The 27,648-nt window shown below is 46.9% G+C and overlaps 1 protein-coding gene across 2 annotated transcripts in view; it reads right to left on the reverse strand.

The window, feature by feature from the left end:
* DIS3L2 (DIS3 like 3'-5' exoribonuclease 2) overlaps positions 1-27,648 on the reverse strand; it is a 225,168-nt gene that overhangs the window by 133,300 nt on the left and 64,220 nt on the right. For both annotated transcript variants that reach the window (XM_090050664.1, XM_090050665.1), the window contains 3 exons: positions 19,703-19,937; positions 6,142-6,248; positions 4,648-4,895 (listed from right to left, as the gene is read on the reverse strand). In XM_090050664.1, the coding sequence (XP_089906790.1) occupies positions 4,648-4,895; positions 6,142-6,248; positions 19,703-19,937 (590 nt within the window). The remainder of the gene's footprint in view (positions 1-4,647; positions 4,896-6,141; positions 6,249-19,702; positions 19,938-27,648) is intronic.

Raw genomic sequence — 27,648 nt, forward strand, 5'->3', positions numbered from 1 at the left:
CATAAACCTGTCAGATGGGGTGATATGCTGCAAAGGATTGTGCACTTTGCTCCGAGTTAAATGGTAGTTTGCCTTCCCCAGCTTTAAAACAAGAATAAAACGAGTGATAAAAGATCCTGCCCTTGATTGTTTCAATTTTATGGACAACTGTGGCAAAGAAACATGCCCGGCTTTGGCATCTAGCCATAGTTCTCAGTGCTGCCACCTCTATCCTAACCTGATCCTTGTTTTAAATGCAAGTAAACAAGACAACACTTATATGTCTTCCTTTCACTTGCTCAGAGCAGCAGCAACAAAATGCAGACCTATCAAGTGTCTACCTGCAGACACGGACAGGCTTGGACTGTGAGAAGTGACAAGCAGGGGCAGCGTGGCAGCAGCTGAAACTTGGGCCTGGGTCCCTGCAGTGAGCCCCATAAAGGGCAAGGAAGGACCATCTCGTCTCCCCACCATGCTTTGTGGCCAGAAGAACAGATCTAGGAGGTAAGGGAGAAATGGGGGAATTTGAGGGTGACCCTTTTCAACTTCCCCATCACTGACACCAAGGAACTGACGGTCTCCTTTTCAAGCTCCCATTAATCCCAGCCAGAGCTGTAAGTGTTGCTCACCCTCTAGAAGATAATCAGACTTCTAGCATCTCTTGAAGTCTGCATTACAAGTCAGAGAAACCACCTTTCCATGCCAAAACGTTTTCCCCGAGTGGATTCTGTAATCCATGTGCTCTTGATCCGTTTACTGAAATTAGGTTATGACCCATACAGAATGAGCAGCATTTGATTACTTAAGAGTTTTGATATAAGGACTAAGATTAACGTTTGACTGACGATATCTGAGGGAATATTTCTCAAGTACCTGGAAAGAAAATAAAGGGCTTGCAACCGACTTTAATCGGGGCCACGTTACAGTCACACAGATGCGACGGCTTGCATCAGAGCTAAATCCGACAGGACGGCATGTGATCAAAGTTCAGGCATATAGGATAAGAGATGGGTCTAGAGGGAAAGCCAGGCTGTAAATCCACTCCGGGGGCTCCCGTGCCATAAGGGGAAGCAAGAAAAGCTTCCAAACAGCAAGAGTCACGTGGGCTGGCTGCAGCCTAGCATTTCCAGCCCAGCTCCTCTGCTCGCAGTGTGCACTGCCTTTGCTTGGATTTTTAGAAAATTTTCAAAGTTAAAATTTTTGAATCGTTGGAGATTTAACGTTTCCTTCTGGTGACGTCAATGGCAGGGCGTTACAGCTCCCTGAGGAGGTCTCGAATACCCATCTACTGACGTCAGGGACAGAGGCAACATCCTGTCATGCAAGAGAGGGGATAAGGCTCCTGCTGTGGTGGGAAGTTTGGGGGAGCATGTAGCCAAGGTATTACTTGAACGTGGTCCTGTCTACCAGGTAACTCAGACACAGTGCTGCAGAGGGGGTGGTGAACAACCTCCACTTGGACTCAGAAGCTGACCCACAAGCAAGTCTCGGCCACAGTAATCGTGTATTCTGGGATCCTAAGCACGTGCTTCATTAGCTGATATGCAAATACATCCCAGAGATAGTTTACCGTCTTCATAGTTTCATAGTGTTAGCAATGCAATTGTTGCTGAGGTGAGCAAGAGCAGCTAACGTGATGCAAGGGTTTAAAGCAGAGAAGGGAAGAAAGATGCATGTGACAGGTAGGTAGGAAGAAATGCTGGGAGACGCTGGCCAGCATCACTCACTTTGGGCCAATGTATGAAGGCTGCCCCCATGCCATGCTCCCCAATGCCACCCACATCCAGGAGCTCTTTGAAGATCTCGTTTCCAAAACAGGGAGCCAGCCTGACAAGATCCCACCTAATGCAAGACTGTCTCTAGCCTAAAAGGTTCAATGTTGCTGATGTGCTGAATTGAGTCCTAAAGGAAAGGTGTGCATTTTGGAAGGATCAGTTCAAATGAATCCTGTGCTCCTGAGTCGTCTTCCATGCAACTGTTAAACTGCTTCTACCCCAGGGCCATTTCAGCAGCACAGTTCTTACTGGGGGTGCTGCTCTCCCAGCAAGGCTGCTCCTTGCACCAACATAGTGCAAACACTTCAGCAGGAGCGAAACCAGCTATCCAGGGAGGGAGGTAGTGTTCCCGACACAGCTATGACCACAACAGGGTCTCTGGCTAGCGTGGCCCTGCTGGCCAGGGATCATGGTCCTTGTGCCCCTCCTGCCTGGAGTCATCCCGTCACTTTCTGTCAATCCAAATAAATCTGGATTTAGAAAGTTTAAAAATAAAACCCCCAAATCTTGGCACTGCAAGCACTAAGCTGGCTTTGGCAGCAGCTACAAAGAGAAAGGTCAGGAGGCAAGTTCTCACTTGTCATAAATCTCCTGATGAATACCGTCACCGGGACTGAGCAGCATTGAGGACCCCAAGCTGCCGTAGTCATGTAGGCTCCACGTGCCGCCGGTCCCAAAGCTAAGGCAGAGGCAGTCGGTGGCTTTACATTTCACTTTGGGGTTGGACTGTTGCTTTAACAGCCCCATCCATCACGCAGGGGGAAGGGAGAGGAACGCTCAGCCCGTCTCTAAAGAGGAAACGCAGCATCAGAAGCCAGAGAACCGACTGGAGGACGTGAAGATGGTTTTGTGACACAGGGCACAAGGATGCATCATGACAACAGAACGCCCCCAACCAGATCTGCCTCTGGCACTTTCCTGGAGGGCAAGTTGGCTTAAAGGCTAGTTTTTTTAACAGCTTCCTAAGAGAGAGAAAATTAAAGGCCATTTCACTGCCACACCGCAATCCTGTCCTGTGGGAAAGGTCCCTCCTCCTGCCACACCGCAGGGATTTGCGAGTATCCCAGGGATGGCACCAATTGTCCACTGCATGGTGCTGGCTCCTCCTGGTCTTATTTTTCCACTCGGCCTGTTTCAAGCAAAGCAGAAATCCCACACGCTCCCCGCAGGACAGCCAGGAGGTCGTGTCCCACCTTCCCCCACCAGGTGGAGCTCGAGTCACAAAAAGAGCCCCCTCCCCAACTGCACACCTCCGAGACGCCGTCGGGTTTTCTCCGGGTGGTTCCCAAACCCTGACCGGCGGGTGGTAGCTCTGTGTCACCTACCGACTTCGTCCAAGTGCACGTGGTCACCATCAAGACCAAAGGACCTCCTGCGAACCTCGGCGCGGTGTGTGAAGGACACCTTGTTTTGGGGAAGTCTGAGCTTTCCCAGTGTAAACGGTTTATTCTGCTCCAGTGCATTTGGAGATAAATGCAGAGTGGTGATAAAGGAGAGTGACATGCCTCCGGGAGCCTGGCAGTGCTGACAGGCAGATATTTGTAGGCCCTGTGGCATGCAGGCAAGGAGACAGCATCAAACCGATTAAGATCAGAGGCAAACCAGCAGGTGTGCTTTGTGCAGAACATCAAGGGCAGGCTTACAGGTTCTGTTTTACTCCATGCCCCACTGAACAGGCCTGATCATAAAGCTCCCAACGAACCGGTGGGTAGCTACACCTGCAAGAGAAGCACAACAGTCCTGAACATAGTCAACAGGACACGGAAGGAATTTTAGGCTGAGATCCTGGTAAGATGCATCCTATGTCTCACGTGTGATCATTAATCACGGTTTGCAGAAGCTTCCACGTGCCGCTACGAGCAATAGATTGCTCTGAGATAAAGGGAGACTGCTCTCCTTTTGACATTCACTTACTTAACAACATTTTGGGATTCGAACGATTGTGCAAAATCTATGCTATTACCCTGAGGAGAGAGGCCAAGATCCTCAAGCGTTAGGGAAATGAGCCTCTTGATGACTGCAGCTTCATAGCAAGGTTTTTACCTTGATTCTAATAAAGGAGGAATTCAGTTTCTAGACATGAAAGGGGAAAAAAGCCGCAACAAATCAGACTCCGTAATCCTCCACCCATTATTAATAGCTTCAAAACATTTTGCACTTAATAGAGCTATTCATTCAAAGACCTCAAAACAAAAAGATGCCTGTCCCCGTGTAGCAGAGATGGGAAGGGATCCAGGGAGACAAAGAAATGTTTCTCAAAACAACAGAACCAAGTTTGGAGTTGGAAAGGGAACACAGATCTCCTCACCCTGCCCCCTGGCCTAGCAATCAGATGGGAAAGTGCAGAAAGCCAAGAAGGGATGAGCTACCCAGGCTGACTTACCAGATAACACAATCTTTTCCTCACCCCACCCCCTGCCCAGAGATCTCCTGCATTCATTTGGCAGTTGTATGCAGCCACCTTTCTTTAACAGCCAGAAAACTAGAAAACTAGCATGCCCTTTGTGGCCTCTAAAAGGCTTCAGCACATTTCAGTTTAGACAAGTGTATATTGGTAAGTTCAATGTTGAAAGCAGTCCTCAAAATTTATGTTACTGGCCTCCCCAGGGCTCTTCCTCAAGTACCAGCAGAGCCCTAGAGGAAACCACAATGTGTGAAGACAAATCATGGAAAGTTTTTTCAGTTCATTTCCTGACAACACCCTTCACATCTCGGAAACTCCTGGTGTAGCCAAATCAGGCTGCACATTACTGTAGTCAAAAGGGCAGATAAGCGAAGGCCTGATCACTCAATGAAAGAAAACATTAGTTTAGCACCGCATACCAAACAAAGTCAAGCTGAGCACCCAGAAAAGTAACCTCATTGTTCCCCGTTCCTGCTTGTAGCCACATACCCTATTGCAAAGTTGCTGTCTTCCTTCCAATCCACAATGCGGCAGATGAAGAGGGTACTGGAGTAGTCCTCAGGCCTAGTTGTGAAGTCGGGAGGGCAGTCTGCCAAGGAAACGTAGGCTCTAGGCACTCTGTGGTCCACGGGGGAGAACATGGCACACTTCTTAAAGAGCTCACTGTTCTTGTCTGCCAGCAGTTTGATGAAGCCTGTCACCGCTCTGGAATGCTTCTTCTCCAAGATATAGACCACCTAGAACACAGAAAGGGTTTCCTCAGCTAACAACTTCAAAGAAACGCATTTCCCCATAAGAGAAGGAAGGCTAGCATAGCGACACCGCAGAGGATCTTGGAGAATCACAGCTTCTATAGTAGGCTACCTACGGTTGGGGTTCGGGTGCACATGCATATCCTAAACACAAAGTACTCGTTTAGAAAGCATTTTCTTAGGCCAAACGATGCTTGCCATCTTGCTTACGGCTATGGTGGGGCTGAGTGCCTTCCAAGTGCTAGCTCTCTCAGAAAGTTTTCTTGATTACAGAACAAAACCAGACAAGAAGCTCGTGCTTCCAAGTGCAGAACACTAGCCACATGTACAAGCAAGTTCTGTAAAAAATCTTTCACTTGTACACTTCGCTGCAAAGATTGTGCTTCCAACATCCAAGGCAGAGCAGGCCAGTCCAAAAACAGTGCCTCTGGTAGATCCAATGTTGACCACAGGAGAGGAAAGGATGTGCTGTGGGCAATTTGGCAGAAATTCTTGCTCTGCTTTTCTGAAGCGAAGGGCTATTTTACCTTTACACAAATTGGCTTTGAAAAGAATAATAAATCATATATCATTAAATGGTCATGCTGGAGAGGTGTTCATCACTGTAGACTGTATAAATTGCTAGGGAACAGAAGTATTATAGCTAATTTGCTAGGCTTATGTAGAACAATCCTTTCCGAAGGGCTCAAAATTCACCTCATTGAAATCCTGATCCAAGGAATGGCTGTACTGGAGACCAGAGGTTGACCCAACCCACTACCCTACCTCTGACAACGGTCAGAACAAAAAAGAAAGATTCAGAAGAACAGGAAAGGGGCAAAACCCCCATGTGCCCCCCACAGAGTTCTCATCCTGCTCTCAAAAGTCAGAGACTGGCTGAAGCTCTGAAGCCTAAGGTCTGAAACATTTCCAAACACGGTTTTGTCTTTTTACTATTAATTAGGAAACTCCATTTCAACAGCGAACCCCCTTTTCTGCATCTTGCTAAATCACTTTGTATAACAAACACACTTTAAAGGAGGATATATGACAAAAACAGCAAGATGCTAGACTTCCACTGAAGACAGCGAAGAAAATTACACAAAGAGGAATCAGATCCAACACCTACCCTCAGAAGACCACGTGGAAGCCAACAATAAGACCTTTTCAGCTCATAGGAGCAGAATAAGGGTACAGTCTCACTGACACACACCCACACTCACGACTGACAGTGCCCTCAGCGTGGAGTTACCTTTGCAGTCCTTTGGAGAAACCTGTCTGGGAGAAGCCTTGGATCATTCACTTTGGGGAGCTTTTCTGGTTTGGCACCCTGCATGCCACCGCTCTCTGAATCCTTCACTGCATTAGAACAGACATACCCAGTGGTTACTTTACACATTTTTCCATCTTAAATTTACATTAGTTTTTTCCTGTAAATTGACACAAAGTATAAGTTTAGCCGTAAATGAAGGAAGCCAGCCCATCTGAATGGCAAAATACCTGAATAATATTTCTCCAGGCAGCTATGAAGCTCTTCAATTATTGTGCATGTTTGTTGAAGAGATTAAAAAAAAATCAATACAAATCCAGTTGTTACAAGTGCATCTCTACCAGTATAGCAAACAAAATGGAGGAACACGCATTCTATTTATTTCAATGCAACAAGCTGCTTGAATTGCTTGTCATTTTGTAGTGGGCGTGTCATTAACATTATATAAATCGTCCTTTAAGGATTTACGTTCATTTAATGTCTAATTAATTCCCTTAAAAATGCTAGTTGAGGTTATAAAATGTATATTTATCTTTGGAACTGAAACCGTATCTTGTAAGCTGACACTCTTTGGCTGTGGACCAAGGTTATTAAAAACCCTTAGGAAAAATAATCACTTATGTATAGCCAATAGCCACTCCTCCCCGCCACCCCCCTTAAAATCCTTCCATGGTTACCTGGAATGTTTAAGCTAATTTCCAAGCAAATTTTCATGTTGAATTTCAAACTGGTTGCATATACAGGTGTGAAAGTTTCCATTACAGGTAACTGGCACCTGGCCACACTTCTGCTAGTCACAAACAGCTGAACCGATCTTTCAATTTGGTGAGAGAAAGCTTGCATTTAGGTCTTGATACCCCAGGTTAAGAAACAGAAGCAATTTCCACCAGCCTGGAAGTGAATCTAGAATGGAAATACCTACGCACCACATGGCCAGAGGAGAATAAACTGGTTTTTTTTTCGGTAAACTGAATTTCCATGTGGTTATGGCAAATTCCCTTAAGGCAGAATCCTGATGAGAGAACGGTTTCCCAAAAGGACCATCTCACCAGCCATCAGCAGAAAGAAGGTAATTTCCAACGGAGGGAGGCCTCATAGAAGAAACAAGAGATCAAGTAATGTTCTGCGGGAGACCATGCTCCAAACACAGACACCAGAGTCTTTAAAGCATAAGATGCCCATCTGTCCAGCAGGCCTCCCCCTGCAATGCAAGTTTCTGGTGACATGACGGATGAATCGTGAAGAGCCTCGTATTGGGAAAAGCTGCAGCTGCCAGAAGTGGGGAAGAGTCAGCCGGCTCCATGGGACAGAACCCAGACAAGAGCACACGTGGGCCAGACAGGACTGTCCCGCCGCCTGCGGCTAGCCCCAAGTGCAACTGCTGTGCACTGCCATCGAGAGGGCACCGTCACAGATGGGCATATGTTCAGGGGTGGTGAGCGAGGCCCTCCAGCAAGATTACACTAGCAGCCATTTGGCCATGACTGCTATCATTAGAATAATAACCCCATTTTTCATATGCTTCTAAATTGTCCGCAAAATTGCCAATTGGTATGAAGTTCTGCGGGCAGAGGCTTTGCTCAAAGGCAATTTTTTCCCATCAGAGTTTAAGTAAATCCCTTCAATATTTTGTAAGGGAAGGGGAATGCATGTGCACAGAAGGGTAAAAAAAATTCCCTCCTCTTTCCCCTTTTATTAAAGTAATCAACCTCTTTATAATCAGGCCAGGGCCGAGTGGCACCCTGGAGACTAACTGATGTAGAAGCAGAAGCTTTCCTACAAGGCAGCCTATTTACAAAAGCTTATGCTTCCTTGCAGTTAGTCTCTCAGGTGTCACCCTCCCCTGCCTTCTGCTTGACTTCAGACTAACAGGGATAACTACCTCTCTCGACTCAGACCAGCAGAAATCAAACCTGTCATCTGAAGAGCCTTCAGTGGAGGGTAAATCCTTGACAAACCTGCTTGGACAATAAGAGTTAAACAATGGGAAAGTGAGGACCTCGTGGTTGTGAAGCCAAGCAACAAGGAGAACAAACAGATGCAACATTTCACTTTCCTGCCAACCAGAGGTCATATCAAGCAACAATTTGGAAAAGCAGAAAGGCCAGGAAAGCTGTTCTTCAGTGGAAATTATTTGTTTAATTCCTACATGCAGGAGGTGATCTTAGCAAAGGTACATAACAAAGGACATATCCCAACCATTGGTTAATGATCTATATATGGTGTGTCACATGGCAGTTTTCCTAACCGAAGAATGGGATGACCAAAAATGAAGGAAGTCTGGGACGTCACAGAGGGGACCTTATAGCAGAGGCAGGCAAAATACGGCCCGCAGGCCAGATCCAGCCCAATAAGCCATTCTGTCTGGCCCGTGGGGCCCCTCCAGAAATCAGCTATTACCAGCCTGCATCTGCCCCTCTGAAAGCCGGCAGAAGAAGTGGGTTTTCAGAGCTCACACACCAGACTGGGTGGGCTTGGCCTCCACCTCCATGGGCTCCTGGCACTCCAGCTGGGAGCCTCACGTGGAGGCACTGAGCACCATGGCCTGCAACGACAGCTGGTGAGCAGGGAAGGGAGCTCCTGCCTGCAGTGCCGGAAGCAACACATGGTGGCATGGAGCCCACCTGGTGTGTGAACCGAGAGCCACGGGGAGGCACGTCATCGGGCCAGGTGGGCTCTACGTCACCGTGTCTGGAGTGCTGGAAGCCACACGTGGAAGCACGGAGCCCGCCTGGCCCGACGGTGCATGCTTCCCACCTGCAGTGTCAGGAGCCTCACATGCTGACATGGATCTGGCTCCGTGCCACCAAGTGCAGCCCCTGGGACTCGGTGGGAGCCGTACACTGCTGGGAGGCTCTGCCTGCCACGGGCCACGAGCACCCCGAGGGCCCGCTGCCTGCTGCTGCCACTGGTGGCAGAGGCTTGAACCAATGAGGGCTTCGACTTCTATATACATTATGCAAATGAATGTAAATCAGGACAAAATATTTTTGAAATAATATAAAAATGTTATAGTAGATGTTTGATTTTTAGCGTGTGATTTGGTTTTTTTCCAGTTGCAGGATGGCAAACTCCCTTCCCAAAAAGAATACTTTCAGGGGCAAAGGGAGGGACTTCTGGTGGCAAAGGTCAGGGGTTAAAGGTGGCAATCGGGGGGGGGGGGAGGCACTCCTGTCAAGGGGCAGGGCTACCCCTGCAGACCTCAATAGCTCACCAAAAGTCATTAAGTGGCCCTGCAGCTGAAATAATTCTCCAGCCCTGACTTATAGACTACTGAATCAGAGATCCATAAGCTTTCATAAGCACCACTTCCTTCAACTGATGCTCATCAGGTTATACAGGTCAACTAGCTTGCCGCCTTCCAGATGGGATATCTTAAAGTGCATCTCACCACAGGGATTGATGGGAGTGAGCTTTTGCTCATAGGACACAATCAGCATGTTAGGACAAAGATTAGGCTGAGGTCTTTGCCAGAGCAACAAATGTGAAGCTTACTTTCCAACGAAAGGCAATGGCCAAAGCCAGCACAACTCTAGGAAACACACGTACAGGGGCAATTACCAGGGAAGCCCTGTTCTCATGATGGGGCTATTGCTTTGTGAAGTCACCTCCTTTCCACCTAACCTTCCAAACAGTATTTCAGGGTCACTTGCATTTTTTCATTTGGTCAAACTGAAATCTACTTTTACCTCTCACTTGGGAGAAGAAGAGCTGGTGCCTTGTCCTCATAAGACCTCACGCTGGGCAGACACAAACAGAACAGAATGACCTACTGGCAGCACAGAAGTGCTCCCAGCCCCTGGAGAGCACGCTTTGGGCCAACGTGGCTCAGCTTTCCGGTCTCCTTTTCCTGGGACGAGGGACAGGCAACATTACATCCCTGCTGCTGAAGCCAAGCACAAGAATTGGGCAAGTTCTGAAACTCTCACTTGGGCTGCTGGTAGAGTTTACCTGCCTCTTCAGCTACAAAGTCAACCAGAGGTCTCTGGCTGACATGAAAAAAAAAAAAACCTTTCGTCTCGGGATACTAGTTATTTTCCAGTTCCAATACCCAGAAAATCCTGAGATTTGCATACAGAGACTCAGTGAGCAGGGAGAAGGCTGGAGTCTGTGACCAGACCGCCAACAGAGGGGTTCGGCCCTCAATCTACTTAATTCTTGTCCATTGTTTTCTTATCAACATCTGGATTTGAAAGGCTGTTGTGACTGGTGGGTGCAATGGCTCTCAAAGAGGGTTTGGGAAGGGGGCACCTTCTGCCTCCTTAAAGAAAAGACACAAAGAGATTCAGACTTTTTCTGAGACTTCCCAAGCCAAGAAGCATGGGACCGGACACCCATGTTGTCCATGACAAAGCAGGGACTGGACACCAGCATAGAGGGCTGCCCAAAAGATGAGAGATGGCCAGGGTGGCAAACCTCTATCTGTGCATTTGGGAAGGAGAAATACAAGCCCTTTGACATAATCCAGGGCCCATGGGACTGAGCCGTCAGGACCCCGACACTTCTGTACAGGAGACTCCTCCATGGCTGAAACCGGGCGAGAGGCAACAGAAAGATTACAGCTGCCAGGATCCAGGGAGGACCTGGCACCAAATTCTGCTGAATGCAGCTCCGTCGCAGACATCTGAACTGGCACTTCACTCTTCCAAACCCCTCTTTTCAGCCCCCCGAAAGCCAGAGGGGGTCCGTGAGGCCGCAGTGGGAAATGCTGAGTGCGAGGATGCAGAGGTGAGCGCACCGCGTGAGCAGGAGGTTGAGAGAGGCAATTCTCAACAGGAGAGTTTGCTGCTGAAAGGAGGAGGTTTCTGGGCAGAGGAGGTGGGAAGAGGCTCTTCGCCTCATGCCAAACCAAAAATGAATTATTTTGACCCCTTTACTGTAGTGGTTATCCAATGACCATTCAATATTTCCACCCTGTGCAATGACATGTTTTCTGAGAAAGATTTACTATGTTAGCTTGGGCAACACTTCATGAGCTTATCTTACAGTGAAAACACACTTCAGCAGCTAGGATCCAGTGAGGCTGTATTATAATCCCCTTGTTTTCCTTTCAGTGATTATCTGACAAACCAAAATGGTAATAGCTTTACTTAAAAAATTAGGTATGAAATGCAAAAAACCTCTCAAATTAGTTATGTTATTACCAACAAATTCAATCCAGCAATTGTGGCATTTGCATCCCTTGCTAAATGATCACTTGAATAGTTCTCCTGTGCAGTTAGACGGCCCTGGCAAGCATTCACAGGCTAAACATTAGCAAAACAAGCCCCCCAAATTTCCTTTTACAATTAGATTACCATGACACTAAAAGGATGGCCAAAGTGGACCTGAAGTCATCAGATTAAATTCCTTATTGGTTGTGACAGATCCAAAATTACTTTCTCTGCGTTTGCATTGGTCACTGTGGAAATTTGTGATTCTTTCCAAAAGGCATACAATTAAAGATGCAATATCCACTTGCAAATGAAAATATATCACAGTTTCAGATCTTAAAAACAACTGACGGGGTGGCAAGGGAGAGTCTCCCACACTGGATGGAAAGAAGAAAAAGTAAGTGAATGCTTACTATTTCAGCTATAAACTCTTAAAGAAAAGAATCTGGTCCATTCGTCAAGGCTCTCAACTGGAGGCACCACTGCTATCAACTCAATCCCACATAAAAACTGCACTGGAGCTTAGTACTCGATCATTACACCAGCGCATGTGCAAGTCCTTCAGCACCAGAAAATCTGCTGCTGGCCAGCGAAGTAACAGACTTTTCATTTCTCTGTTGTTTGTTTAAATGGGCAGCTTTTGGTACATAATGTTTTGTACCACACATAAGTGAAGTGACTTAATCAAGAATAAATTGGTTGTTTGTAGATTTAATCTCAAAAAGATGGTGCGCCATGCTCCACCCGGAAGCATCTGCGAAAGCTTTGTCTGTTCCAGCACAAAGGAGCCATCTATAGTAAATAAGAAATTTCCTTACGAGCCACACAAGGATGTGGAGCATGGTATACTCACCACCAGATTAAACAGACTAGGGCAATGAATCACTTTGAATGGACAAGCAAAGGAGAGCAGTGTGATAAGAGCTGCGAATGCAAGGGACTAAATGCTGCAGGAATTCAGATTCCATCACCAACTCTACTATGATTTTGCTCTGCAAGGCTGGGGAGTTCATTATCATGCAACATAAACCTCAGTGCACTGCAGCTTAAGGACAAAATTGTTCCTCTTATCCTTATTTGGAGGGATACTGGCAGTGACCAAGTTTGTATGCTATATGTTCCAGGAGCGGAGAACGGTTTTGATTGATGAAGTGTGTTCACCTCACTCTGATGGGGCCCAGCCACTTCGCAGCTTTTGAAGCTTTTCTCAGTGGCGGAGCACATGCTGTCCCGTATCAGCCGGATGGCGCTAGTGTGCAGTGGGACCTTTCTGCTGCGTATGAGAAGTACCGAGACGGCTCTGTGCATTTAAAAATCAGAGCAGTGCCAAACCTGACAGGATTCCCAAGATGTTTCACAATAACTGCTGTATACAAAGCAACATCCTTAATGGGCTTTTCTTTGAAGACACATTTCAGCAACCCCACCGGCGGGTCTCAAGTGCAAGCTAACGCCTGGAATGACCAAAAAGCCATGTTATGTGAATGCTAAGTGGTAATCTGCATATAAAAACAAGAGCTTAAAATCCTAGAAAATGAGGGCTGGAAGAGACCTCAGGAGGTCGCATCTAGTTCAGCCCCCTGCTCCAAGCAGGACCAACCCCAACTACATCATCCCAGCCAAGGTTTTGTCTAGCCACCTCCGAGGATGGAGATCCCACCACCTCTGTAGGTAACTTGTTCCAGTTCTTTACTATCCTTCTGGTGAGAGAGTTTTCCTAATATCGAAACTAAACTTCCCTTGCTGCAACTGGAGCCCACTGCTCCTTGTCCTGTCATCTGCCCCCAAAGAGAGCAGTCCAGCTCCATCCTCTTTGCAACCCCCATGCGGGGAGCTGAAGGTTGCTATTCAATCCCCCCATAGTCTTTTCTTGAGGGATTTGGGTTTAGTTCTTCCTAGCTAGATGACCCATCAGAGAACCACCCTGAGAGCAAGGGGCAGAGGCTGGATGGGCTTTGGAAAACACCAGAAGGTAAGAGTTGCACAGCAAGGCTTGGACGCTTGCAATGCAGCCTGCAGACAACAGAGCTGCCCATGTTGCCCCTTTCAAGAACACCAGTTTTGCTAAATGAATGAATAATTAGGACATGTTTTTATAACGGTGTTTAGTGAAACATTTCACCGGCCGGTCTAAAGGACTTCCTTCCCATAGCTGTACTTATTTTTTCTTGAAGCACATGTATCCTCATTACTTCCTACAAAGACATTAGTTTACTGCTCCATGGGAAACATTTGAGTGTCTTAGATGAAGGAAATAATTGAACCACATGAATGATCTGATTCATCACAGAAAACTACTATTACCAATGACTGCATTGTGATATGTTCACATCCCACACCCACCAGCCATTTTGAATAGCATGCCCTGCGGCCTGCTCAGCCAAGGGAGAAGCACAGGTGAATTAGTCATTTCAGTAACATATGGCAATATGTTGAACTGATCTAATTCCGGTTACCTAACTGCATGAGTAATTTTTTATTCTTTGCCTACGATGTCATTTTGGGGTTATGAAAACTAACAGGGGAAGAAGAGCCGAAGAAATTTCGTGCCTAAGTACCACAACATTGATTTCTACTGCAAGTTTCAACTATGCAACCCAACACCCGGGTAGTGGTGCTCAACCTCTGGCCTGCAGGCCAGATCTAGCCTGCAGCGCTGTGCCATCTGGCCCGCAGAGATCCCCACAGGACTGGAAATTTGGCAGCAGGGGAGTAGTGGGAAGCCCTGGGTCCTGCTAGCTGGATCCAGTGCCTGCAGGGCTGAGTGGGGGCAGTGCTAAGACCTAGGTCCCAATCCTGGTGTAGGGGGAGAAAGAGGGTGATACCAGGCCACCATAAAGGCTCAATCCTGGTGTGAGGGGGGTGCAAGAGGGTGTTGCCAGCCCCGCAGGACCTAATCCCAGTGTGCAAGAGGCAGGAAAGGTTGGTGCTGGGCCACTGGGACCCAATCCTGGCAAGCAGGGAGCTGGGGGTGAGGCGAAGATCCAATCTTGGCATATGGGGCAGACAGGGGACAGCGCCAGGACACCAGGACTCAATCCCAGGGTGCAGGGGGGAGCAGTGCCAGGCCCAGGGCCCAATTCGGTCAGCAGACAAGCCCCACGCCACTCACCTGGTCTGTGGGGCAAAAGGTTGAGTACAACTGCTCTAGATTACACAAGCTTCAGTCAAAACAATTTGAAAACCCAACTTGTTCAAAGCTAGGAGAAAGCCATTGGCTTCGGAAGGTCCTGGGCTCCCATTTTAAAATATTAGCCAACAGAGAGGCTCTAAACATAAACCTTGGATAAACTGAAGCAGCGCTGTTCTCACCCTGCTGCACCTACCAGTTTATCTGCTGCTCCTCAAAACCCTCCCGGGGAGCAGCACCAGGATGGCTGACCAGTCTGGTCCCTTCCATTGCTGTAAGTGAGACCCCGGAGAGCAACAGTGAAACCGTCACGATCAGATCAGAGCCACCGCACTGCAGCCTGGAAAGCTATGAGCAGCGACGGGGATAGGAGAGGGTGGCTCCCTGGAGCCGACTCTACAGAACCAGAGGCTGGTGAGGAACCACGTTGAGCCGCCTCTTCTTCTTAAGGCCGACTTAAGCAAGTCCAGAAGTCTTTGCAGATATACGTAATGGTTCAGAAATGCACAAGTAAGTGGAAAGAAAGGATCAGAACATAAGCTTTAGGCAACCTGAACTATACAATTACTACTACTGTACTGCATCAAGTTTTTTTCTGAGCTGTTCATGAAAAAGTAGAGTGATCTGTGTGTCTGGTCAGCGCACAGCTGAAACCGCCTCCCAAGAGAGTTCAAGAAAGCATGCGTCAGGTTAATCTAGCAAGGATAGGCTTTGGCAAAGTGACAGGATTTACTCACTTTTATTTACACACCTCTTTAAAAAAGGCTAAGAAGCTTTTTAGGAAAGGAGGTGCTGTTCTCAACAGTGCACACAACTGCTGCTGTTTGCACCGCTGGTGCTTCCTTGTCATCAAGTCCAAACATCCATTTCAGACGGCTGTTCTGGCGGCTGTTTCTCGAGTTCATGTGAAATCCAGGTTCCATGTGGGCCACGGTGAGGATGTAGTGTTATAAAATACCTTGCACAGGATAGGTACTGCTTTTCCTGGTCTCAGGCAGAGACACAAGATTTCACTGAATACAGACAATAAAAATGTAAATAAGAAAAATGTTTTTTTAAAGCAATGGGAGCTACACATGAGCTAATAGCTCCATGTCAAGAGACTAGTAAATGAAGGTAAAAAGTTACGCTGCTGGACCTTTCAAGGTGAATTGGGTGCAAACAAATGCAAGATTTAATAGATGTTAGGGCTGAAAGGGCCCTCAAGAGATCATCGGGTCCAGCCCCCTGCCCAAAGGGCAGGAAAGTCAGCTGGGGTTGCATGACCCCAGCACGGTGAGCATCCAGGTGTTTCTTGAAGGTATCCAGAGTAGGTGCTTGCACCACTTCTGGGGGGAGTATATTCCATACTCTGCAGACTCAGACAGTAAAGAAGTTTTTCTTTATGTCCAGTCTAAAACAGTCTTTAAAAGCAGTTTGTGACCATTGGACCTTGTCTTCCCTTGGGGTGCCCTGGTGAACAGATACTCCCAGTTCCTGATTCACACCACAATATACTCACAGGCTGTCACCAAGTCCCCTCTGAGCCTGCACTTCTCCATAATACACCTGGGCAGATTACATCCATCAAGGGGAAGACTTGTCCTGTAAAGCCATGGTTCAGAGAAGGACTTGGGCATCACCATAGATCATCATTTCAATTTGGGCTCTCAGTGCAACACTGTTCTCATTTTCAACCAAATCCAGGGCTTACTATAGTGAAAGCTGTCCAAAACGTAAGGACCTGTGATATACAGGAGTTCCGAGTCAACGACCCAATTGTCCCTTCTGGTCTTAACTCTGTGAAAATTTAACATTGGAAGCTCATCACTGCACGCAGGAACTAGCTCCTGTGGTCCCTGGATACGGGCAGCTTTGAGATGGAGCGCAGAAATCTAGAGTCCTCATTAAACTGTACTCAAGCAGACATGCAGTAACGAGGATCACATAATGCAAACTGACACCCAAGTCACACCGAAGTTACCTACCCTGAAAGCAAAGCGCAGTCCTTCAAGATGTGCTGTCCACATGGATTCCACACTGGGACGTGGGTACTCCACAAGGACAAGCCTAGTCTCTTTTCTGAATGGTTGCCTTGCTTTATGCCCTCTGCTACGGGGAGCAAAAGGACACTCAGGGACAGGCAGAACCCCATGTTTTTTGAAAGAATCTGATCTCACACGTGATGCACATTTGTGCCATGTGCAAAGTCTGCACGGACGATGACTTGAAGAACAACCGGTGCTTAGAATTCAGGCAATGCAGGTCTTCCAGGGAGAAAGACAACCTGGTTGACTGCAAGCACTGGTTTGGCCTCCTCATATTTATGCTGGGAAAAGATGCTCATTTAAAGAAGCAATTAAGAAAAAGGCCTGTGCATGGTGTTACCACTGCAGGCTGAATACAACTGAGAGAGAAGCCACCAGCAAGTGACTACTGAAATCCTGCTATTGGTGTCTGCAAGTGCTGCTCAATAAAAAAGGGAAACGGTCTCCAAACAGACTCCATGACCCAGAGCTGCCGCAAGTTTCATTATCCCAATGCCACTTCCAGCAGCACTTTGTGTTATTCATCCGGGCCTTCTGTAGCAACTCAAACAAGGGATCGGTGAACTCACACATTTTTACTCCTCCATAAGAGAGGAAGAACGCCGCCTACCAGCACCAACACAGCACTTTGCAGGTCACCCTACTGCTCTCACCTTCCAGCAGTGCACAGAGCAATGTGACTACAGGGTCTTTTGCAGTCTGTTGCAGTCGAATTTGGGGTGGGGGGAGTACCCTGAAGTTCTCTGGTGGGCAGGGGTATGTGGTGGGGTTTTTGATCATCTCCTTAATGATCAGTGTCAACTCAACAGCATCTTTCCTTAGCCTGAAACCTTGAGACTTTGCCTTACTAAACAGCTCACCAGAAACTCCCATTAGAGAGTTGCCCAGTTTCATTGTGTACTGCTTATTCCATCTCATAGAGAAGGTAAATCTCTCTCCTTGGCAGACAGGATCCCAGAAAAAGATCAGAGCAGGATGAAAAACCTCACAAGTTTGTGGGAACTCAACACAGCTCTGCTTTTGTAGGGTCTGTGCATAGCAGTAATACCACCATGACCCGTTCCCTTCTCCCATGTGTGTCTCTCTGCTCTTGCCGAAAGGTGCTTAGCTTCAAGCAGAGGGGATTTAACACAGAGAAGCCAAGATAAAAGCCTGGTAAGAAAGATGCTTATAAGAGGGGTGAAGCACAGAGCCCAGCTGTCTCTCAAGTCAAGTCAAGTTACGTGGTGAAGAAGAAAAATTGACCAAAAACTCAACTCTGCAAGTACCTGCTCACAACTGCCTTTGTTCAGGTGAGCAGCCCTACTGAGTCTATCTGTGTGAACGAAGCTATTTGTGTTGGCAAGTGTTTAAAGAAGCACCACTTGGTGCCGTTATTACTTAAGGCCAAATTTTACCTTTAAAATGTACACATAGGGCTATTTTTAATGAAATCTGGACTACGCTTGCACTTCATGAAAGTCGAATTTGGCCAAAGAAAGTCAACACTGAATGGCCATGAACCTTTCTGCATGGTGATTTTGTAGATGCTGCAGTGAAATGTAGCTGGTTTCCAGACACTTAAACCTAAAACCTGGATAAAAAAATGACATGTGAAACGGCATGAAAGAAAGGAAGTTAGCCAAAGCAAGCATCAGCTCCGCAAGACACCTCAGAGAGAGCAGCAGTAAAGACGCTGTATAAAACAAAGGACAAAGCCTTCGAAGGCAGAGCAAGAAGAGACTAGAGGAAATCTGTGGATAACATGGCCAAAGAAGTTGAAGCAATCACTGAAAGACGTGAGAATAGCATGGTTTATCAACTCAAGATCCAAACTGGCAAGTACACACCCGCCGGAGGAGAAACAAGGAAAGACCATAACAGCAGAAAAAGAACAAGGGCGGCTGAGGGGAAGCTAAGGGGGAACCAAGCTGGTTGCTGGCTTGAAAGACCATGTGTTGATCCAACCTTCACCCTATGAACAACCATTAAAGGCAACATCACATGGAAAAATCACTCATCATCAACTTCCTTAGTTTTACAAAGCATTTAACAGGTTCCAATGAGATCCACTTGGGAGCATCGTGAAGTGCGATGACATGCCAAGAGAAATCAGCAGCAGCAAGACGTTCTCCCAAGGCCCAGCTTACACAGTTAAAAGGAACCTTTCACTTGAGCCCGTGTTTATGTAACTTAGATGCAGGTGTCAAACAAAGCTAAGTTCTCTCCCTTCACCTATTTGGCACTGCCACCGACTTCACAGGAAAAAAAGTAGATGGATGCAAATGCAGACATTGCATCGCTGAAGAGCTGTACACGGGAAGATCGAGATTTTGTTAATGACACAGCTCTTCTAAGCAGTGGGACACAGCTCACAAGACGGCCGATTTTGCAGAAAAGATGGGGCAATCGTCAGTTATGAAAATATAAAGCTAACATGAGTCCCAGTAGCTCCCAACCCAACCTCGCACTGGAAAGTAGAGGGGCAGGAAGAACAACAGGAATAACAAGCAGGAAATCCTGTTACAAAGAGCAATTAACAATTTACATCAGAAAGATCGGAGTGGGACATGTGTTAAGGACGAAGCCAGAGGGGCCACTATGGCAGGTGTGTCAATGGGCAGCTGAAGACCCAGGTAAAATAGGCTGATTGAAATAATTCTTCCATGGAGCGGTCACTGGACTTTACAGAGAACCTGTAAGGGTAGCCTCAAGGGGATGGCAATAACGGAGTCTCTTTTGTTCCCTAAGCTACGTTTGACAACGTGGAAAGGATGCAGATTAAGAATATAGGTTTTTTTAAGCAAACCAATTCTTCAAAGAGTTGGGTTACAAACGACGTAGAACCTTGCAACCTAGAGAGAGAAATCCCCAGGAATTTCAATTCTCACCCCCAGAGTGAGGAATGTAAATCAATCTGCCAGCCTAGTAAGGAAGGAAGGAAAAAGCGGTAGAAGCATCTCGAATCAGATGGCAATGGCAGCGTCTCATACAGCCCTGGGAATATCAGACATGACGGTGTTCTGCTGGTCTAACAGCCTACCAGCGAACAGTCAAAGCTACATAGAAACATGCCCTTGGCAGCCATTCAGAGCCCAACCTACTGATTAAGGCAGTTTAGCATTGATTGATCGGTGTGATAAGGCATTAGACTTCTATGCTGTGTTTTGAACTTGCAGCAAGTTGAGGCAGCAAAGTGACACTTCAACATTTTGCTGAAATAAAAGCTTAAGAGAGCAGTCTGATCTACTCACCCTTTTCGTTGGCCTCTACCGAAAGTTTCGTAATGTCCTCAGCCAGCATATTCGGCAAGTTCTCTTGTCCATTCTCTGCTTCATTATCATCAAACTGAGCTTCTATAATGACATCCGGACTATCAGCATCTCCTCTCACTGTCGCTCGAGGAAGGCAAGTCCTCAACAGCTCCTCGGGGACCTCTGATTCATGTGTGGCTTCTGTTTCCTTGTCATTGCCATCTGGCTTTATTACCTGAAGTAACAGGGGGAGAGGCATGCTAAATCACTGGACTGAAGAAAGAAAACATTATCTCTCCTCTTTCATCTGTGCTCCTGGGGGGGGGCGCAAAAATGAATGATGGGTGGCTGGTGGCACAGTGCAATTGCCATGCAATTAGATATGCAGACTGCACAGTTCCTCGCTAGGGGAGGATGGAAAGAAATTCTTGGGGAAAAAGGCAGCTTTTTGCAATACACCCACAGAATATTCCCACCCATCTCCCGCATCCAGAGCACCTGCTGCAAAGGCTGGACCGAGAAGACTGGCCAGTGTAATTCCTCCTCATACTCAAAACCAGGGGCTGCTTCCTGTCCGACTATGGCATCTTCCACCCTCACCCCCAAGCTGTGGGTTAATTCTGCCTTTACTGGAAGCCTCCACTAGCTAAGGGGTACTTTTTTAATTGGGTCTAGCCTGCCACTTCTATCAGATGGACTCAGGATTTTATTCCCGAGCTGACTTGGATCAGGAAGAACCCCTTTCACGAAAGCCCAAACACGGGTAAGGGAACAGCACAGAGAGAGAAAGCATCATCATGAGCCGGTATGCCACCATCCTACGCCTTTCCTGCTGTTTTAAGTTGTCAAATCTTTACATGTAGAAAGAAGCGCAGAGAAAAAGCATCTAGGATTCTCCATCCCAGCATCAACTGAAGTGCCAGATAAAAATCACCTGACTCACTCACTGGGTGAGCTTTCAAATGACAGGTTAAGGCTTCAACGCTTTGTAATGCATTTCTCAGCCTACCTCAGTCTCTCCATGTACATTTATTGCACCAGAAACTCCCAAGAAACTCTGCTGCAGTTCACAATTTGCTGAGGCAGAATATGAAATCCTTTTGCCATTCCAGAAAGAGAAGCCTGGATGACCTTCATCATACAGTCCAGTTGCCTTATAGCACTGAACAGGACAGCTCCCGGTCATCAGGAACCACTGAAACTGGGCTCCACGCATGCCATCTGAAGACAAGTCCGTTGCACTAAAAAAACAAGGATCTAAATCACTTTACACATTTTAGTGACTGAGAAATGAAATACAGCCCTTGGTCCTCTCCAGGTGAGCTCTGCAAGACTACCAACACACAGCTAGAGAAATGCTTTCGAGCAGGGGTCCTGCCCTGCTATCTTTTCATAATGTGCAATAAAAGCAACAACAAAAAAAACCCGCTTAAGAGGGGGCTGATTTCAAGTCTTTCTTTTAAAAAAACTAAGATGACATTATTCTGAACTCCCGTTACCTTTTGTGACTCAGCTTTTCATCTCTATTTTCATTCTTTAATATGTATATCATTTGTTTCCATAGCAGGTTTTGAATCAAACAGTAAATGGTGAAAAAGAGGGGAAAGTCTGGCAGAAGGTGCAAAAAAAATGGCTGATTATTAAACCTGGCTACATTCAGTACATAAAATACTGACACACAAAGGTCTGGGCAAGAACAGTCTATTAGATTAGAGAGCTGACCGGGTGCCACGCGCTAGTGACTGTGCCAGTGTGGCTATCCAAAAAAGCAAACTAGTGTCAACAGTAATCTTTGGACCCTAACATGGTCAGATGGATATGTGTTCAGCTCTTAAACTTGAATTGCACCAGATGTGTGCAAGTGCGCACTGAAGTCGCAGTTCATTTTAGGCTTCACCTGAATTCCCTTCTTGCCGAGTGAGCCTCTTGAGACAATGCAAGAGATGGCCCGGGCGCAAAACTATGTCCTCCTATAGCCGCTGCAGCTAGCAATGTCAAATATACTGGAATAATCGCCAATGCTGCCTCAAGCATCATCTCTTCAGTGCCACATTATAAGAAGAGCTTGCGAGGAATGAGATGGAAGGTCAGATGAAGTGAAATATATGCTACCTGTGATGAGACGCCAAGTTTTCCGAAAACCTCAACAAAGCTGATGGCACTGACTAGCATAATATTCCCTATAGCGTAAATCAAAACCTCTAGCTACTTTTGGATCCAATCAAAATGAAATAGTGTCACCTAAAGCAGGGTCATTAGTACAATTCTCAGGAGCCTGCAAAGCAGGGACTTTGGCACCCAGCCGACACCAGAGCAGTAGAACATGCCGATTCTGGCTTGCATCAATTTCTAGACATCAAGGCCAAGAGACACAACTGTGATCATTCAGTCTGACCTCAGGCACAACAGGAGGCCGCAGAAGTCACCCTGCGTTGAGCTGTACACACAGCGCAAGACCAAACTGCTGCCCCAGAATCGCAACGTCCGAAGCGAGGACAGGTGTATTCCACCTAGCATGAGCAGCAATGCTCATACCATCCAACAAGAGTGCAGGTATGTCGCAGCAACAGCTCCCTTACGTATTAAGAGCAGCATGCTTGAATATCACCCCAGATTCAACTTCCATGTTATGTGGCACCCCAAAAGCATCACAGACTACTAAAAGTCCTTCTGTCGTTTCACTTCACTTTCATATTCCTCTCGTTCACATCTGCAGTAACTCTGAAAGTATAATACAAGTATATGTAAAAGGTGAGCTTAAAACTAAATATACAATCAGCTAATCTGGAGCATTATCAGATTAAGAGGGGAGCCCTCTTCTCTCTTTTGCAATGTACCGCGGATGGCATTGACTGAAAACGAAGGCATCTCCCACTGCTGTGCATTCGTGAAATGAAAGCCCCGTTGCAACGCAAACATCTAAGAATGCAGAGTTAAAGCTTCTTAAAGACCTCTAGCTCTGAATTTCTTGATTTTGGTGCCATCAAAGTCTCCGCCTGCTGACATTATTATTTTTGCATGCTCTTTAATTGAAAAGTACCTCTTAATAAGCATTTTGTTGAAAGCCAGTTGCTTATTTGAAAGTCTGATCCTCAAGAGAGTGGTGGAAGAGATTTTCTTCCAGCTTTACACAAACATCCTCCTCTGAACGAGCATCAGGTTTCTGCCCCACAGTGATTGCTTTGGAAAGTTATAACCCACTGAAAAGAAGGTCTTTGAATGAAAGTGCCATCTCAACCAGAACTGAAATCAAAACAGCTAGTGGGCAAGTGCATCCTGGCATGAACAAGGCATCTGGGCAGCATGATGGCTACCCTCTTTCTGTGTTCTGTATGGTCTAGAAGTAACGGTCAAGCGAACAATTGTCCTTACTCATGAGGAATTCATTCCAACAAGAAACGGACCCAGCAGTTTCTGTGTCTGAAAGCACTAAGCTACCTACCCAGCTACAGGAGAGACGGCTTTGTCTCCCAGCAGTAATCCTATCTGCGGCCTGTTAGTTCCACACATTCCACAGACTTTCCACTTGCGCTCTCCCATCCACCTACTGACAAAGCCTAGCCCTGCTGATTTTTTGAAAAACCAGGGCTTTTCTAGTGACTGCCTCTTCAACAGCAATATTTAACAACTCCCCCGGCGCATTCAGAATCCAGCGATTAGACTAGAGGCTGCTGGGACGCCCTGTGCAGACGGAGCCCTGCACAAGCAATGATGGGGGGCTGTTTCCAGAAAAGCAGGGATGCTGCAAAGAATTAAGAGGTCCTTGGGGCAAGAAACTCAACAGGAGTGTCCAGCACGCCACCATGGTAAAAAGGGCCAATACAGTGGTTTCCCCACATTTTCAGACTCCAGGCACACCTCAGAATATGCCCAACTCTGAAATTTTCATGCAGTTTTTTGACTACCAAAAAATAATAGTGCAATTCTTCTGTTGCAAAGACCTCAGGAAGATCACAACAGGTCAGAATGTTTTTAACACTCTGAATTCCTGGTTGAAATCTCTGGGTTTATGCTGTTTGCACACTTCCCAATGCTAACTTTGAGTGACACACTGTGGCACCCGGGAAAGGATCCTGAGGCATCCTGGTCGAGAATCACTGGTCTAGTGCCTGAGCAGAGGGACAACGAGAGTTAGCAAGGCGGTGATTTTATTTCTGAACACAGCACTGGTGAGGCCAATACTGAAAATGCTGTGCCTGGCCCTGCTATCCACATTGTGAAAGGACACTGAGATACTGGAGAGGGCACAGAAAAGAGTGATGGAGCGAGGAGAAAGCGCTGCACAAATTTCAAAAGGAGGGCTAGGAAACGACTGGATTCTGGTGTCTAAGTGCCGACGGTAGAGAGAAAACTGGTGCTGAAGGGCTTTGCAATCTAGCAGACAAAGGCAAAACAAGAACCCTTGCGCAGAAGCTGAAACCAGACACATCCCAAGCAGTTATGAACTACAATTTTTTCACAGTGAGGATGATTAAACCACATGAATAAATTATCATAGGGAGGGGAGGATTCTCCTTCTCTGGGAATCTTCAAATCCAGACTGGGTACCTTTCTGGAAGATGCTTTAACTAAACCCAAGTTACGCTTTAGTCACCCCTAGTAATTACACTCAATATAGGGTAAATGGGTGAAATGTAATGGCCTCTGATGGGTGATCTCACAGCCTCTTCTTGTCTTGAGCTTTCCGAATCTATGGCAATTCTGAATATCCAGACTGGAAGGGGGTTATTTTGACTGGAGATACAACTGAAGACAGGGAACTTTGGATGAAAATACCATTTCACCCTTAAACACAGGGTTGCTACCACAACACGGATACAAACACCATAGTTCGTACCATCACTGTGGAACGCCTGAATCTATTAGTCCATCGGTGTTTGCCACTTTAAACAGACCTGACTTGAAAGCTCGGTCCCTAATGTTCACTTGCTGCGGAGTTGATAATAGAGACTGGCTAACGGGGTAGGGGTGCTGTCAGAACACATTTGCAAAAGGCAGAGCCAAGCTATCTTGAATAGCAATAGCTTTGCAAACAGGATCTGAAAGAAAAAGGGAAAAAAAGAAAAAAATGCAGCTACACCAACGCCTGCTCTAATTCATTCTTGGCTAAATAAAGGATGGTACTTCCAGTAAGAGGAAAAACACCTGTCTCCATCATCTTCCATCTGTGCTGTAATCTCACTCGCACCAAATGGCACTGGCAACGGAGAGCACTTAATAAAAGCAACTGGCTTCAATCGGAGCAGTTAAGGATTTCCATTCGATGCGCGCGCCGATGCAGCCAGAGCCGTTGCAGCACGTCACTTCTAAGGCCCTGGGAACACATGCCACAGGCCTGCAGGATGGCTCCCGGTTTCTATTTTATGTATTTATTTGTTGCTGCTCAGATTTATATCCTGCCCTCCTGCAAAAAGGCCTAGGGCAGCTGTGGCTGTGGACTCCCTATCCCTGGAGGTTTCTAAAACCCAGCTGGACAAAGCCTTGGCTGGGATGATGTAGTTGGGGCTGGTCCTGCTTTGAGCAGGGGGGTTGGACTAGATGTGCCCTCCTGAGGTCCCTTCAACCCTCACCGTCTATGATTCGATGATCTCTGAGGGACACAAGAAGGTTAGGTGCAAGCAGTTTCCAGGCTGCTTTCCTCTGATATTCCCCAGGTGCCTAGGAGTCTGAAACAGGGGTGTAGGTTGTAGCCGTGTTGGTCTAAGGACACAGGCAGATGAGGTTCTTTGGGTGAATCTGATATCTTTTATTAGACCAACTCAAATAGTTGGAAAAATTCTTCTTTGCAAGCTTTCGGGTATAAATACCCTTTGTCAAGCTGAGGTCTGAAAACCCCTCATGCATATGCTTTTGAAGCAAGGTGCTGAGGTTTTGCAGCCAGACTGAACTCGGTAAATTCTAAAATCCACTTGCTGTCCTTGCTCCCAGTACTCAATTCACACCATGCTCCCCTTTGCAGGGACAGCCATCCCCATGTCCCCTCCATCGGCATTTATGCTAGCTAACCACCTGCCATGGAGGACCGAGTTCAGAGGTGGCTGGCACTCATTTGTTTAGCTTGAGAGTGGACAACTGCATTGAAAAGCCATAAGATGGCTACCCTCTAAGAGCTATTGGGTGAATAGCTCAGTGATGCTTCACCAATTTATCCACATGTAGCACTAGGACTTCTGGAGATGCATCCCCATGGGTCCGTGCACTGCAGTAAGCTGAACAAGGCCACAAATCTTTCCCAGTGCATAGTGGGCGAACACAGCTGCCCTTCTGGGCTGTCAGGGGGAACTAGGGGAAGGTATTGGGGGATTACCAAAACCTGAGTGATTTAAGCCTGCACCCTACTATAAAGCAGGCAGGTTACCAACTGTAGTGAATGCCTCGCTTGGGTTTTAGCCTACAAAACTAGATTCACCAGCCTGTCCACAGTATAAGCACCACTGAACTTGGGGCAGAGGATTGTGTGTATGGATAGACCGAGAGGCTGGAGCTATAATTGGGTAACAACCTGACTTACCTCTGCAGCAAAGACGTGTCCTTAAACAGTTCTCCTCTCTCACCACTCCACTCGCATCTTATTTCCCACTGACAACTCCCATCCCCAGGCTCTCTGCTCATCTCCTTTCCCCACGTTAGTCTCTCTTTCATGAGCTGAGAGTACACAGCATGCTTGCTATAAGGATCATGTTTTCATTTTAGCTCTGGCCCTTGCTTTTCTGACCTCTCTTCTACATAAACCTGCAACACAAAGGCGAAAGCCAACAACTTTGAGATCTTTCTGTACTCTCAGGAGCCACGCAAGCTTACACAGCTCTATCCATGTGCAGAGTCTTTCAGCCAAAACTCTTAGAAGACAGAGGAGCTGTCAGACATGAAAACAAACTTAGGCCTTATCTTCACTCTCTGGCTCTGACACTGGCCTAACATTTGTTTCTACAGCCTGCAGATCTGATGCTGAAATCTCCTTATCCCAAACCTACAGTACTTCTAAACAGGCTTTGCATCATCTCATTATCGCTAGCCACAAGGTGCAACTGCCTCAGCCGCGCTCCTGATGCTGATCCCGGTAGGAGGAGAACAAACCACCTTTCCACGAGCTCCCCCAAAAATCCAGCACTTCAAGGGCAGTATCTGAAGGCCAGATAATGCCAAGCTCATAGGTTTGCTCCCTTTAGAGATTTCATAGACATTAGGACTGGAAGGGACCTCAAAGTGCACAGGGCACCACGATGATTGACTTCCATCAACTACCACTCTCTGGGTCCGACCTCAAAGCCAGTTCCCCAGCCAGCAGACTGCGATGTATCCGAGGCCGCAGTTGGCCAGTTTTTCTGTGAGATGATCATGGGATACCAGACTGAAGGCTTTTTTAAAATCAAGATACATGCCGTCAATCTCTTCTCCCTTGTCCAGGTGATATGTCACCTGGTTGTAGAGGGAGATGAGATTGGTCAGGCAAGACCTACTCATGCTGGCTGTTCCTCAGGATGTTGCCATCAGCTGGCTTGCCAAGAATGGTCTCTTTGATAATTTTTTCCAAGATCTTCCCCGGGATAGAGGTCAGGATGATGGGCCTGTAGTTCCCCGGATCTACTCTCCTCCCTTTCTTGAAGATAGGCACCACACTGGCCTTCTTCCAATCTTCGGGCACTTCACCTGAGTGCCATGAGTTCTCGAAGATCTGTGCCAGGGGCTGAGCTATGATGCTCGCCAGATCCTTGAGTATTCTGGGGTATAAGCTGCCTGGGCCAGCTGGCTTAAAGGTGCCCAGCCTCTCAAGGTGTTCCCTCACATGGTCTACATTGATGAAAGATAACAGCTCTCCCTCACCCTGGCCATCCCATACCCTATTGAGCAGGGGCATCCCTTGGGGCTGGTGAAAATACCCAGTAAGGTTAACCTGTTCTTTCACTATTGTTGGCTACTCGCTATTTAGCACATCTGGACATGAA

The sequence above is a fragment of the Crocodylus siamensis genome, chromosome 6 (assembly GCF_052110815.1).
Source record: "Crocodylus siamensis isolate JL-2025a chromosome 6, ASM5211081v1, whole genome shotgun sequence".
NCBI classification, from domain to species: Eukaryota; Metazoa; Chordata; order Crocodylia; family Crocodylidae; genus Crocodylus; species Crocodylus siamensis.